General features: G+C 40.8%; 1 protein-coding gene across 6 annotated transcripts in view; it reads left to right on the forward strand.

The window, feature by feature from the left end:
• Positions 1 to 13,322, forward strand: part of DST (dystonin) — a gene marked incomplete at both ends in the record, with an annotated part of 293,792 nt that overhangs the window by 220,617 nt on the left and 59,853 nt on the right. For 5 of the 6 annotated variants that reach the window (XM_079550071.1, XM_079550072.1, XM_079550074.1 and 2 more), the window contains 5 exons: positions 8,236 to 8,397; positions 9,473 to 9,643; positions 10,408 to 10,574; positions 12,506 to 12,665; positions 12,917 to 13,243. In XM_079550071.1, coding sequence (XP_079406197.1) covers positions 8,236 to 8,397; positions 9,473 to 9,643; positions 10,408 to 10,574; positions 12,506 to 12,665; positions 12,917 to 13,243 — 987 coding nt within the window. The remainder of the gene's footprint in view (positions 1 to 8,235; positions 8,398 to 9,472; positions 9,644 to 10,407; positions 10,575 to 12,505; positions 12,666 to 12,916; positions 13,244 to 13,322) is intronic. The other variant, XM_079550075.1, reaches the window with a different exon arrangement.

The following is a 13,322-nucleotide window of genomic DNA, read 5'->3' on the forward strand; positions in this document are numbered from 1 at the left end:
TCTATTTTGAACAAGGTGCCTTGCAGCGATACTGGGTGTAAATTGTTATTATGCTTTGGTGCTGAAATGAAGCACAGATCTTGGCATATTTTAGCTACAAAAATGAATTTCCAGTGCTCACTGAAAAGATTTATAAATTACACAGGAGTAAGCAGTGTTTGAAAAAGACCTCCTAATGGCTGCACAGTAGCTCTCCATATTATGTGCTGCTTTGGATTCATTCCAATCTAATATCAATTCAGATGTTTTTGTGGCTTGGAAATTAGTTTGCAGTTAATCATAAAACAAGCTTCCATAACATGGTTTATCAAATCAGAAAGATCAGAAAGACAACCGTGTAAAAGAAGTAATGACATGCTTGGCCCAACAGAGGGTGCTTTTTGCTTGTTTAGACTAACCCGCGTCGGAGAGGAAAACCGAACATTGAAACTTCAGCGCCGTTTCGGCTGAAAGTTACTATCAGTGAGAGTGATGTTTTAGAGTGTATAAATAGAGACAAAAATCTGGAACAAATGGTTACATTACAAGGAGATTCCATGAGATTGTTAGGATTAAAATTGTATGTCAATCTGTCACAACAAGTCTACCTTTATATAAAAGGGAAACAAATGTCTTTGTAAATAACAGAGCACCTTAGAAATGGGAAAACAACATAGCTAGTGCTGTTTCCTATGCATGGTGTCAGTGCTGTCTTTTGCTGGCTGGTGAATAAGATGTCCAGCAATTGCAAACATCAGGAATGAGATCCTTGGCTGGTCTATGTAGGAACATAGTATCTCCATAACCAAAGAGCTTGAAGATAAAAAAGACAAGAAAACCTGCATGCTTATATGCAGAAGTGTGCTCTGTGATCGCATTTATTTTAGGTATTTGTAAACTTAGAAATGTGCTTTGCATTAAACAACTGTTTGAGGTCATGGAATTGCTTATGATTGAAAGCACAGTGCCATTAACCAGGAGGTGAAACGTGATGAAAAGGTGAAGGGGATATTCAAAGAAGTGAACAGCAACTGCAGTAATAAAAAGCAGAGTGAGGAGCATTGGAAGAACGGAAGTAGGTAAGCAGGGAGAACAGAATAAGAAAATTTGATATGTAAAGGCAGCAAGGAGGAGGGTAGGGTCCAAAGTTGCTCTCCTGGTACTCTGTGTGAGTTCTGCTGGTGCGCATGGTGGCAAAATTACAGTAGGTGTACCTCTTCATACTCCAGCTCCTTCCAGAGAGCAGTTTTACCTGAGGCAGCACACTGTGGGGAGACTGGCTCCCAGCAGTCCTGCTCCACTCATGGTGCTTTGCTCGCAGGTTTGTGCGTGCACACAAACACACACACACAACCTGAAAATGTGGCTTTGGCCACAAAACCACAGTCTAACCCCTTATGTCCTTAGCTTCTGCTGTCAAGCGCAATCAACTTCTGTTCCTCAGGAGTAAAGCAAAATGTTCTTTGTAGATAGATTTATTCACTGGTATCTTCATTCTCTTTCGGGAAGAATCTTGTGCTATGGGCCAGAGGTGGTTTTTGTGGTTGGACCAGTTTTTACGTGGAAGAGTAGAGCTTTCTTGGCATGACATGAAAATGCACAGTTATTTAAAAAAAAATAAACAGACTTTGAGTTGTATATTATGTATGTATATGCATACATACTTGTATGTTGTATATATAGACTTTGAGTAGTATATTATGTATATATACGCATACATACTTGTTTTATTTATATTACTTCTTTGTGATGCACTTTTGCCAGTCAGGATAAAGTATTAAATTGAAGGTACTTACTGCCAGTGTTAGAATGTATTTATTTACAATGCAGATATAAAACTTGCTTTCTGTCAAGAAAAATCTCCAGTGGAGTTCATTTGCAAATAGGCTTCATTTGACTGTTACTTCACAAAGTACACCAGGAAGAGTATAATCACATGAAGAATTTGTCTCAATTAATGTAAAACACACAAAATTAATTACAAATTAATTCAGCTTTGTTAGACATTCTCCTCCCCAAAGACTTTATGGAATGCATATATTGGTATGAAGGAAAATTTCAGTAGATGAGATGTGTTTGATTACACTGATTCTGTCTCCTTACTTGAAAAGTGAAATACAGATAATTCTACAGAAAAAACAGAGCCCTCTGTTTGTGTAGCCACGTAGTGCCAGGATGTTTGCACATGGAGCAGTATTTGCAGCTAGGTTCTCTGGGAAAGAGAAAAACCCCAGAAACTGAATTGCTTTCTTTCTTGTAACCTTTGTTCAATTATTTTTAATACTGTAGAAGTTCTTCTTATCAAAAGCTACATAGAACTGTTAGAGATTTCATCAGTATGTAGTTCATTCGATTTGGGCTTCTATTTTCAAAATAAAAGAGGTTGTTAAAAGTTGTTGTCTTCTAACTAGACTTTATAGGATTTTTTAGCTAGCCTGAGTATTCCTACCAATTAGCTTGAACTAAGAGTTCAATTGGTTTATGTTGGTTGTGTAGAGTGTCTGTCCTCCAGTTTTCACTTTGAGTGGAGATAATGTTGAGAAAATAATCAGAGGTTTCTCTATATACTCAAATAAGAAATGGAAAGTATTGCACTTCCCAAAAACACCCTGATAGGTACCAATTTTCTACAGGTTTTACTACGGTTAGGGACAATGTTAGAAAGCGTACTTAAAGAGCTTTTGTGAACTATTGCTTTTGAAAGTGACTGCTGCATGTGAAAGCCTTCAGAGAATATGTTTAAAAAATGGTAAAATACCTTTTAAAATGTGAATAAAATCATTTTGTAGTGTAACAGATATGGACCTGTTGCAGTCACATGCTGACCCAATAACATGACAGAGCACCCTCTGCATTCAGTGAGGACCTGCTTGTGACTGGTATGGCTGGGAATAAGCACAGATGGCAGGATCTCAAAAATGCTTTACCCCTCCTTTGACTGGTGTAGAACGTGTTTTTAGCTTGAGAAGCCAGAGCTGAGTTTCTGTTTGGCATAATTTACAATGTTTTGGCTGCTCGAAGGAGCAGGCAGAATACGTGAGAAGGGAGAATTTGCCTCACGTGACTTAAATATTTTAATACGTTAGCTGACTGTATCAAAGCAGAGAGCAAACAAACAGTGTGGTGCTTTCGTATTTCCTGCACGAAGCCTCTCCTGCTCACTGCCGAACTGGGTGAGCTTCAGCTCTCTGTAGTTAATGCCCTGGCTAAGTTATGACACTGAGTGCCATATGCTGTCCTTACACCGGGGGCTGCGTTGTCGCTGTGCTGACAGCTCCGCTCACTCAGGCGGCGGAGGTCTCCGTTCATTACGGGTTAATTTATGTCGCTGAACAGATTGCTTCTAGTGTACCGTCAACAAATGATCCTTGGGTCTCAAGCTGAGCACGTTGGCTCCCCAAAACGGAAAACGAGCCGGTTCGAGCGGCGTTGGTTGCACTTCGCCGGGCCCCTCCGCTGCCCGCGCCCCCGCCCTGCCTTGTCCCGGCCCGGCCGCAGCGCCGAGGCCGCCCTGCGGGGGGCAGCGAGCAGCAGGGGCCGGGCACCTCCTCCCGCCGCGGCCGAGCGGTGCGCGGAGGCCGGGCGGGGTGGGTGGCGGTAGCAGATGTTGCCTGAAGAATGAGAAAGGGCGTTCCTTCCAGCTCGGCGCTGGGAGGACGCCCGTCAGCTCGCGGGAAGCCGAGCGAGCTTATCGACTTGGCTGGATGCTACCCGCCGGCGTGCGCGGCCGGATCGCTTTTTCCTCGCCTTCTCGTTCGGCCGGGGAGGAGCGGGGAGCGCCGTGCCAGCCGCCGTCTGCAGCCGGGACCGGCCCAGCCCGCGCCGAGCCGAAGCCGCCGTGCCTTCGCGGGGGACGCCGCGGTTGTGTTTCGCCGCGGCTGCCTTAAACGGGAGTGCGGCTGTCCAGAACGGAGCGAGGAAAGCGCCGGGCCGGCCGCCTGGAACCTGACGCGCCTGGAACCTGACGCGGGGGAAATAACGGCTGAGTCGGCTGGGATCCTAGGAAACTATGTTTACCTATGGAACTCGTGAAGAGCTTGGGACGAGGAGGGAGTAAGCTGCCGCTCGGGTCGAGGTTGTTGATAGCTACTGCCAAAGAAGCGAAGGGCTGTTTTATTCTTCGTGCTTTGGATTTAACTTGTTTCTCCCCCAAGATTTTGTCAGTGCCTTGGTCTGAGCCGTGCGCAGGCACCGGGGGTCTGCCTTCCCGAGCTCTGGTACGATGCTTTATTTATAAAGGAGATGGAATTCTTGGACCCAGCTAAATGGATTACAGCTAATCAGTCACCTCCAAGAGATAATGTGCTGCCTTCGGTAATGCTCGCTCAATTGGAAGGCTTAATCTGCAGATTTAAGATACGCATTCTGACCTGAAGAAATAAGAGCGGCCTTCCATGGAGGGTTTTAAACATTTAAGCCACTGCTGGTTTTTGCTATACTCGGTTTCCCTGTGATATTGGAAGGTTTCTGTTCCTTTCTCACTCAAGCACTTTATGTTTTCAAGGGAAAAAGAAAAAAAAAACAACAAACTACCAGTAACACATCCAGGTAAAAACTGCATTTAAACCAGTGCACTGATGACAACCTTAACCACCTCATAAATTATCATGTATGTTTTATATCTATGCATCCTGTGCTGAGGGCAAGTTTACTGTAGTTTTTTAGACAGACAGTGTTTTCTAAATGTTTCCCTCCTTTCTGAAAGCAGAAGGATCGTAGCATCTTGTGTGAATCCTTGCAAAATGGGGAAGCCACTTAGCAGGCCGGACTGTTTACGTCAGAATCCTCCGTGTGTGGGCAAAGGAGAAGAGGATGAAGACCTGAACATTGAGGACTGTTATGTCCCCCAGAGGTCCATCTATGACACTGTGCGGCTCAATGAGCAAATCGATTCAGGATCGAAGGGCAGCCTCTCCTCCAGACACTTCACGGACCGGACCTTACCCTACAGTCACCGAACACTGGATATCGGCACTCTGTGCTCCAATGGTGCCCTGACATCCTCCAGTGCTTTTGAGCTCCGAAGCCGTGAGGCCAAGAAGTTAGATGAGAAAATGATCTTTGACGCTCTCAAGCTGAACGGCGATGTCATTCGAACGGGGGGATTGCCCAAAACGAAGTCTCACACAGAGAAAAAGGAGCACAGGCGGTCATGGAGAATGTTTGTCCCGCCCAACTTTTCAGATTACACAAATAAAAGTGAGTGCTCATTCAGTGAAACCGGTGACCTGTCAGATACAGCTAAATCAGGCAAATGCAAGTGGGGTACGAATTCTCTGACCTCAGAAGAAGATGATTCTGGTTTGTGCAGCCCTCCAACAGAAAGGGAAGAAAAACAAGATACGCTCTTAGCAGGGGAGCGAATGCAGGCACAGACTTTATCTTCTGCAGAAGACATCCAGGCAGTAGGTCAGCTCAGCCCATTCTTTCCAGCTCTTTGCAGAGAGCAGCAAGCCCCAGTGCTTGCAAGCAGCAGTGTTTTTGTCAGAGAGAGCTGCAGGCTGACTTCATGTGACATTGTGCCCTCTGGAAAAGTCAAACAAAGCAATTCACAGAAATGTGAGAGTGACCAGGAAGAGATGGGTGGAAAATACACTTACTTAGAAAGTTTCAGAAAGGAAACTCTGACACATGGCCATCCTCTTCAAGGTGATGGAGGAAGCATTTCCCTGAGTGAAAATGGAGTGGAAAATGGCTATGACATACGTGGAAAAATTCAAACGCAAGTCACAGCAGTGGAGGGGAATGATGTGGATGGTACTCCTCCTCAGTTAGATGGTTATTGTATGAACGTTGCTGTAAATAATAGTCACTTGGATTTAGCAAAATACGAGATTTTATCTGATCCAGGGGATTCGAGTATAACAGATGCAGGCTCAAATGAAATGACATTTTCTGTTCAGCAGCTTGAATTAGATTGCACTGTAAACTGTCCAAAAGCTATCCCAGAGAGAAGTGAAAGCAATATCTGGACTACAGGCATACAAGAAACCTTAGATACAGTCTGCAATGGCCTATTGTCTAATAAGGTAATTAAAAAAAATCCATTTGTGAAATAGTTGTAATGTAACCTTAAACAAACTTGCTTATAGTCTTCTCTTACACTTGACTCTTGTTGGAAACGCTTTGTCTTTTATTAATTCAGCAGATGTAGTGGTCAGAGACACTCGTGCAGCACACACGAGATGTCCCAAATAGGTGTGGTGGTCAGTTTGGAAAATGAACGAGGGGCAATTTCTGACAGGGGTGATTATTTCCAGCTGTTCAGTGCATGGTTGTTTATTGTCCAGATGGTGTCTGTTACTCTTAATTTGGAGAGCCTCACTGTGCACTGATGTTCGTTGTTCAGTTGTTCAGTTCTTACACAGATTGTGGTTAAAGGCAATGCCATTCAAGGGCAGCTACAGCCCATTTATTCAGGGCTGAACTGCCTTACTCATAAAGGTATAAGCAACAGTATCAGATTGTTGTGGTTTCCAAGGCACGTAGATTAAAGGCTCACTGCATGTTCTGAAAGCCTTCCTTTGCATTTGCGTGCCTGAAAGTAGATCTGACTGCATGGCAGTGTTTTAGAGGCACTGGGTCTTACAGTGCTCTCAGAGTGGTGGGTAAGGTAGGAGCTTTGTAATAAGGGAAGGGTGTTTATCACGTCTGTAATTTCTTTTTTCCCTCTCTGGTTGAAATCTGAGATACTTCAAGCTTTGTTGCTAAGTTGTTTGGGTAAACTTTGGCCTCAGCAGTAATTGTAATTTATTTTAAGCTTCTCTTTGCAAAGAACGCTTGTCTTTTTAAGGGGCAGGTTATGGAGATCAGTCCTTTGTGGCAGGACATGGCTTTCCAAAGATGAGGCTTTATGGGACATAAAAGAATTTGTTGTTGGTTCAGTATAAAAAGATTATTCTGCCTTCTCCCTACAGTAAAGAAAAATAGGAACGTTTTCCCTTTTCTGGGAGCAGCCAGCTGGTTGCATGCTGTAAGTTTTCATGTAACCACAGTCCTAGAGTTTTCAGGACTTTTTCTTTTTTGTCCATAATAACAAAATTCTTATGGATGCTTAGTTGATTTTACACCCCCTTTCTTCTCCCCCCCTTGCTTGGTGTAGCTTTGCCCTAGCTTCTAGATTGACTTGTCAAGCTCCTGGAAGTGTGCTCAGCCACCTGAAGGCTGCTGCTTGCAAAGAAATCACTTGCCATACTGTGTTCCGTGCAAAAGAGGAGTCATTGGTATGTTTGAAGTGATTCCTTTTCAGAATGCTGAGAAAGGTTGCTTTGAATGCGCTAAATGTACACCAAAACTGTTACTGAATGCTGCTATAGAAATAGAAGGATTTAGGGTCAAAAGTTGAGCATTCTTTAGCATTGTTTATTCATTGGTTATTTTTCACTGGCCTGTGTAATTAATTCAGGGGCTTTGGGCCATTTTCTGATCTCATTGACACTGGTTTCCTTTCAGCCTCATTCAGTTGAATACAAGTGGTGATTTACATTGCTGTTGCTAATGGTAATAATCTGGCTCTGAAAAGCCTCAAGTACCTGAAAAAGTAAAATAAAGCAAACAGAAAACTGTTCAAATTGTTGTTCGGGCACTGTCAAAGCCCTGGTGATTTGCAAGAATGTTTCTGAATTAAAACCATTCTCATGGGTGTCCTCTGTGACGATTTTTCAGGAACATCTGTACTGCTTCCTCATTTTATTATGCTTATATTCTCATAAAACCTCCCTTAAAACCATTTTTTCTTCTCTGTTTCTTTAACTTGAAAGTTTTACTTTTTTCCTAACTTGGCAAAAAATGCCCAGTTGTCTGTCTTGGTGTTTGCTTGTTTATGTAAGGATAATTTACAGTCCTTCTGTGCCTTTTTTTTTTTTTTTTTTTTTTTTTTTGTGGTATAGTTTATAGACAGATAATTGAACAGATAGATGCATTCCTCTGGTCTTCATATTTTTCCTTGTTGTGAAGATCTTCTCCCTCCCTTTCTTTCTCTCCTTTCTTCCTGTTTAGAGCTACTCATGGAAATGTACGTCATCCTACCTCAGTGGTGTACTGCATTTATTTTGTTTAGATGAAGTCGTTTATGTCGTTTGTTTGTTTGTTTGTTTGTTTTAAGGAAGGTTCTGGTAAGGAATGGTTTTCCTTTCTTTCTTTCTTTATCAGTCAGGAAGTTCAGCACATACATATATACATATGTATTATTTTTACATAGTGTGATGCACAAGGTGAATTCTGTTTTTCATGTGTGTCCTGGTTTTCCAACTGCAGGTATTCCAGAAAGAAGAAATTGAGCCCCTGCAGGTTAAACAACAGGAGGTGAACTGGTTGGGTCAAGGCCTTATTCAAAGTGCTGCTAAAAGCACCAACACAGAAAGCCTTGAACATGACCTTGAAGATGTTAACACCCGGTGGAAAACTCTTAATAAGAAGGTTATTATTTTGTATGCTCTTCTGCTTTTGTCATGTCCTATGTTTTCCTTACTTATTTACTTCTTTCAAAACACAGGAAATTAAATATTCAGTTATGTTATTTTATACAATAACTTCAGTAGTAATTCTAAGGGTAAGATTTATATCGCTAGTTGCTGGAGATATTAGCTGTCATTATAAAGTTCTGTCAAACTTTCTGTAGGTCTCTCATGACTTTTCATTGAGGAAAGACTCCTCCAGGGCTCTGTATTCCTTTCTGCTTCAGCAGAACAGAGAAGTTTGATAACTCAGTGGAAGAGGCAAGAGTTATGACACTCACATGGGAAAGGTAGCAATGTCATTTGTAGTCAGCTGCTTTGGATCACTCCCTTTTTGGTATTTTTTCACATTTCTTCACTGTTATATTTGTGTACACTGGCTATACATGCTCAGTGCAGGACACAGTGATTCAACCCAGCTTAGTGTGGCTAGTGGCACATTTCCTTTATAGTAAGTACCTTAAGTGTTGCCTGAAAGTTTGGAAGGTGCTACTGCTTTGGAAAACTCTGCTGTAGATTTTTTTTTTCCTATGCTTTAAAGGCTTATCTTCCTGAAGTAGTTGCTGTTGAAAATGGCAGGGATGGGAAGTCCAAATAGCATTCAGTTTCTGCTGCTCTCTGTGTTCCCAAAGGAATGATGCAGCAGAGCCACTGACACTTGTGATTCACCTATTTGTCCTATCCTTTCCTATGTCTTTTTTCCTTTGAAGGCGTTATTGCCCCTCAATTGCTTCTCAGGATTCCTGGCTCAGTCTTCTTGTAAGGAAAATGAAGAGCATAAGAAATACAAACATCCTGTCAGTGTAATTCATGTTACTGTAGCTAAATGAAACAGGAGTGTCTCTTGTAATGGACTACTAGAGCAGACTCGTTTACTCAGTCAACCTCTTTTTGGTGGATGACTGCAGAGATTAATGGTAAATTGTGCAATAGTGCTGTTACAAAAACCTATGAAAGTGAGTGTACATGGTAATGATATTGCCAAGTGTTAAGCAAAGGAAAAAAAATGTACAGTCAGATGCTCTACTTTCTTTCAGGTGGCCCAACGTGCAGCACAACTGCAGGAAGCCCTCCTTCACTGCGGGAGATTTCAGGATGCCCTTGAATCTCTGCTTAGTTGGCTCATTGATACAGAAGAACTTGTGGCTAATCAAAAGCCGCCATCTGCTGAATTCAAAGTTGTGAAGGCCCAAATACAAGAGCAGAAAGTAAGTAAAATATGTCCAGTCTCTTTCTTCTCACTGGAGAAATGAGAAGAAATCCTCCTGTCTGTCAAAGCAGAGATCTCTTCAAGTATACTGAGGTATATTTGACAGCCACCCATTTGGTACTCCAGAGTCTATCCAGCTGGGAAAAGTGCCCACCTTCTAGGAGCACAGGACAGAGTGAGACACTGCAATCTGAGCTCTAATTAGAATTATTAACATTCTCTTGGAAATAAATGTTAATGTCCATTGGAAAAGAAAATGATTTTACTAAGCTAGATCAATGATTTCACTGTATCTCAAAGAAATAATGAGTAGTTTATATCATTGATTTTTGTATCTGTTTACACAATTGCCTTTGTGTTGCCAAATCTAGAAGGACATGTGTCTTTCTCATGAATGCTCCTACAAAATACATCAAATACTTTAAATTGCATGTTTTCTTAAGTGGTATTAGGCATAACTTGTTATCCTGTATATTTGCTCTTTGGGTTTGCCTCATGTTTTCACCCCAAGGAAACCTAAGAGGTCTTTTGGACTTGGAGAAGCTCTGCTGCTATTGAGAAATTAAAATGAGCATGTATGTGGGGCCAGGGAGGAGGAGTGCCTATATTTGATTAGCATTAGCATTAGTCACAACATCACAATATAAGCATTGCTTTTTTTTTTCTCTTTAAGAGTTTTTCAAGAAGTCTAGCTCCATCTGTTTTTACACTTGTAATGTTACAGTGTTCCTTAATAACTCCATATCTCATTGCTTTCTCTAGCTTCTCCAGAGGCTGTTGGATGACCGCAAGCCTACTGTTGAGGTAATCAAGCGTGAAGGGGAGAAAATTGCAGAGTCAGCAGAACCTGCTGATAAAGTGAAAATCTTGAAGCAGTTGAGTTTGCTGGATAGTCGATGGGATGCATTGCTCAGTAAAGCTGAAACAAGGTATTTCAAATTCTTTCATAGCTTTGAATAATACAGATATAGCACGTGATGGATGGTCAAAAGCAGTATGTGGAACTCCCTAACGTAAATATTTTAAGTAATATCATCCTTGTTAGTACATTACATTGCTGTATCTTGAAGTTGATATAATAGGTCCTCTGAAGAAAAAAGTGGGAAGTAGGGACTTGAAAAGAGCGAAAGCTTGTAACAGAATCATAGCCTGGGATATAACAATCGGCTAGAATTAACTGCATATGTGTATTTTGTATTATACAGTTTATCTTTGTTGGTTCACTAGTTTCTTGATTTAAAAACCACATCTCCTGTTTTGCATAGAATCAAGTATGGATTTGAGACTTAAATAATAACAATGTTTCATTGGAACTTCAGAATCCTGACATGCTGCTACAAAGAGGTGGCATTTCTCCTTTTGCTGTTCAATGTTATCCATATAATTAGTTTCTACAGGGTAGTAACCTTGGTGCTGCCAGTTGTTGATGTTCTTACTCAAGTTGCTAAGCTGCATTAATTCCGGAGAAAAAAGGACCACTGAAGTATGTACCTGTATTCTAGCAGTGCAGAAAACACTTTACTAGAGCTTGCAATCCAGTTCAAGTTCCAATTCAACAAGACACAATATCTACATATAAACACACTTAGATATTTTTGAGTTGTCTGTGTATAAAATATATGGCAAGTCATGAACTGTAAAGCATCTGAAGACATCAGTGTTTAAAGGACTTTGCTGAATGTATTTTCTGGGTAGGAATTTTAAGAAGGACAGCCTCGTAGTAGGGAGAGAAGAGTATGCATAAGTGACCTGAAAAAAGATATGTAATTGAGAATGAGAAAGGATTTGGAAAGTTTAGGAAAATTGTTTTAAGTGAGCAGTAAAACTTTACTGTGAAGAGCAAATGGATGGATTGGGATTTGAGCAATTAGAGTAACATTAAATTCAGCTGTGTTGTCTTCTAGTCCTTCTGCTAGCCTCTATAGTTCCTTTACTCTGAATCTCTTGCTATTTCATACTGAAGATACAATTATTCAATTATTCAATTGGTAGAGTAAACCACTAATAGATAATTATTTCCTTTTTTTTCCTTTTTTTTTTCTATTATCTTTTTTTTTTTTTTTTAATTTATTGGAGGAATCTGAGTCATTGGTGGAATAAATGTTAATGTCATGTTTAATTTAATATTCTTTTCCCAATCTGGTGATACTTAATTAAAAATCAAATTGCAGCTTTTCCCAAGCTATCTATTAGTTGCAGGCTTGTCTCCATTTTCCTTTGCCAGTCTCTGGAAATGAGAAGATCTGAAGATCAGACCACAATTCTGAAAACTAAGTAGAGTATTTCTGTGAGCATTATATAGCTGACTGTGACAGGTCTGTAGGTTCTCCCTTGTTTGTAAGCCTAGGGAAGCATGTATAAGCATAGCTTTTACCTGTAATAAGATCCCCTGCTGAAAGACAATACTGTGACGTTTTTTATGTGGGGAAAAATATCTCTTAAAAGTCTTCTTGAGGGAAATTTTCTCAGCAGTGGCTGTAGAGAAGGCTTCCTGTAATCAGGAACTTTCTCTGAAATGTAATAATCTGAAACGGAAAGGTTTTAGATACTTCTTTTTTTTTATTTTGGAGGTCAAGTCTTAGTGCTTTATTACCACTGTCTCATTAGTTTCAAATTAGAGTGAAGTAAAGCCACGTAGTTCTGTTCACATCATTGAACAAATGTTAGCAGATAATGTACAGTGCTGAGGAAGTGTGATCATATGTTCTGGTTCAGTAGAGTCTTTGCCTAACTTTAAAAGGTGTAATCACAGAATCACAGAATTGCAGGGGTTGGAAGGGACCTCAAGAGATCATCCAGTCCAACACCACTGCTAAAGCAGATGCCCTACAGTAGGCTCTTTCTCTTGGGATGTTTATAGGAACCGTCAGTTGGAAGGCATCTCAGTGGTAGCACAGCAGTTTCATGAAGCTCTGGAGCCATTGGTGGAGTGGCTGTCGGCCACAGAGAAGAGACTTGCAAATGCTGAACCCATTGGAACACAGGCTTCCAAACTGCAACAGCAGATTTCTCAGCATAAAGTAAGATATGAGCAACACATTTGCTCATGCCATTCTGTTTAAACTCATCTGTGAAGTAAGCATAATTGGGAAAGCTCTTGTGGTGTACTTGTGTTTTACTACACTTTTTTTTTCCTGTAATTTGAGTTTTATTCATTTGTGTTGGCAGTACGTTCTTTTTAATTCAGTTTTTATTTAGTTCCACTTATATTTCTTTTATGTTTTTCTGATTTTCTTTTCCATTGTTTTTCATTATTTAAAAAAATATATAGGCCCTAGAAGATGATGTCCTAGCTCACAATAAGAGTTTGCTTCAGGCCATTAGCACTGGTCAGTCTCTAAAGACTATGAGCTCCAGGGAAGATAAAGATATGGTGCAGGAAAAGCTAGATTCTTCTCAGGCCCGATACATTGAGATTCAAGAGAAGAGCAACAGCAGGTCTGAACTTCTACAGCAAGCATACTGCAATGCTCAGATTTTTGGGGAGGACGAAGTTGAGTTGATGAACTGGCTGAATGAAGTCCATGATAAACTGAGCAAGTTGTCAGTCCAAGATTGCAACACAGAATTGCTTGAGAAACAGCACTCTGAACTACTGGTATTTTGATTTCTGTTCATTTATTATTTACTTTTATATGATTTATAATCCATATTTCATTTATTTTTCATTAATCTAT

Source organism: Tetrao urogallus (assembly GCF_951394365.1).
Source record: "Tetrao urogallus genome assembly, chromosome: 2".
NCBI classification, from domain to species: Eukaryota; Metazoa; Chordata; class Aves; order Galliformes; family Phasianidae; genus Tetrao; species Tetrao urogallus.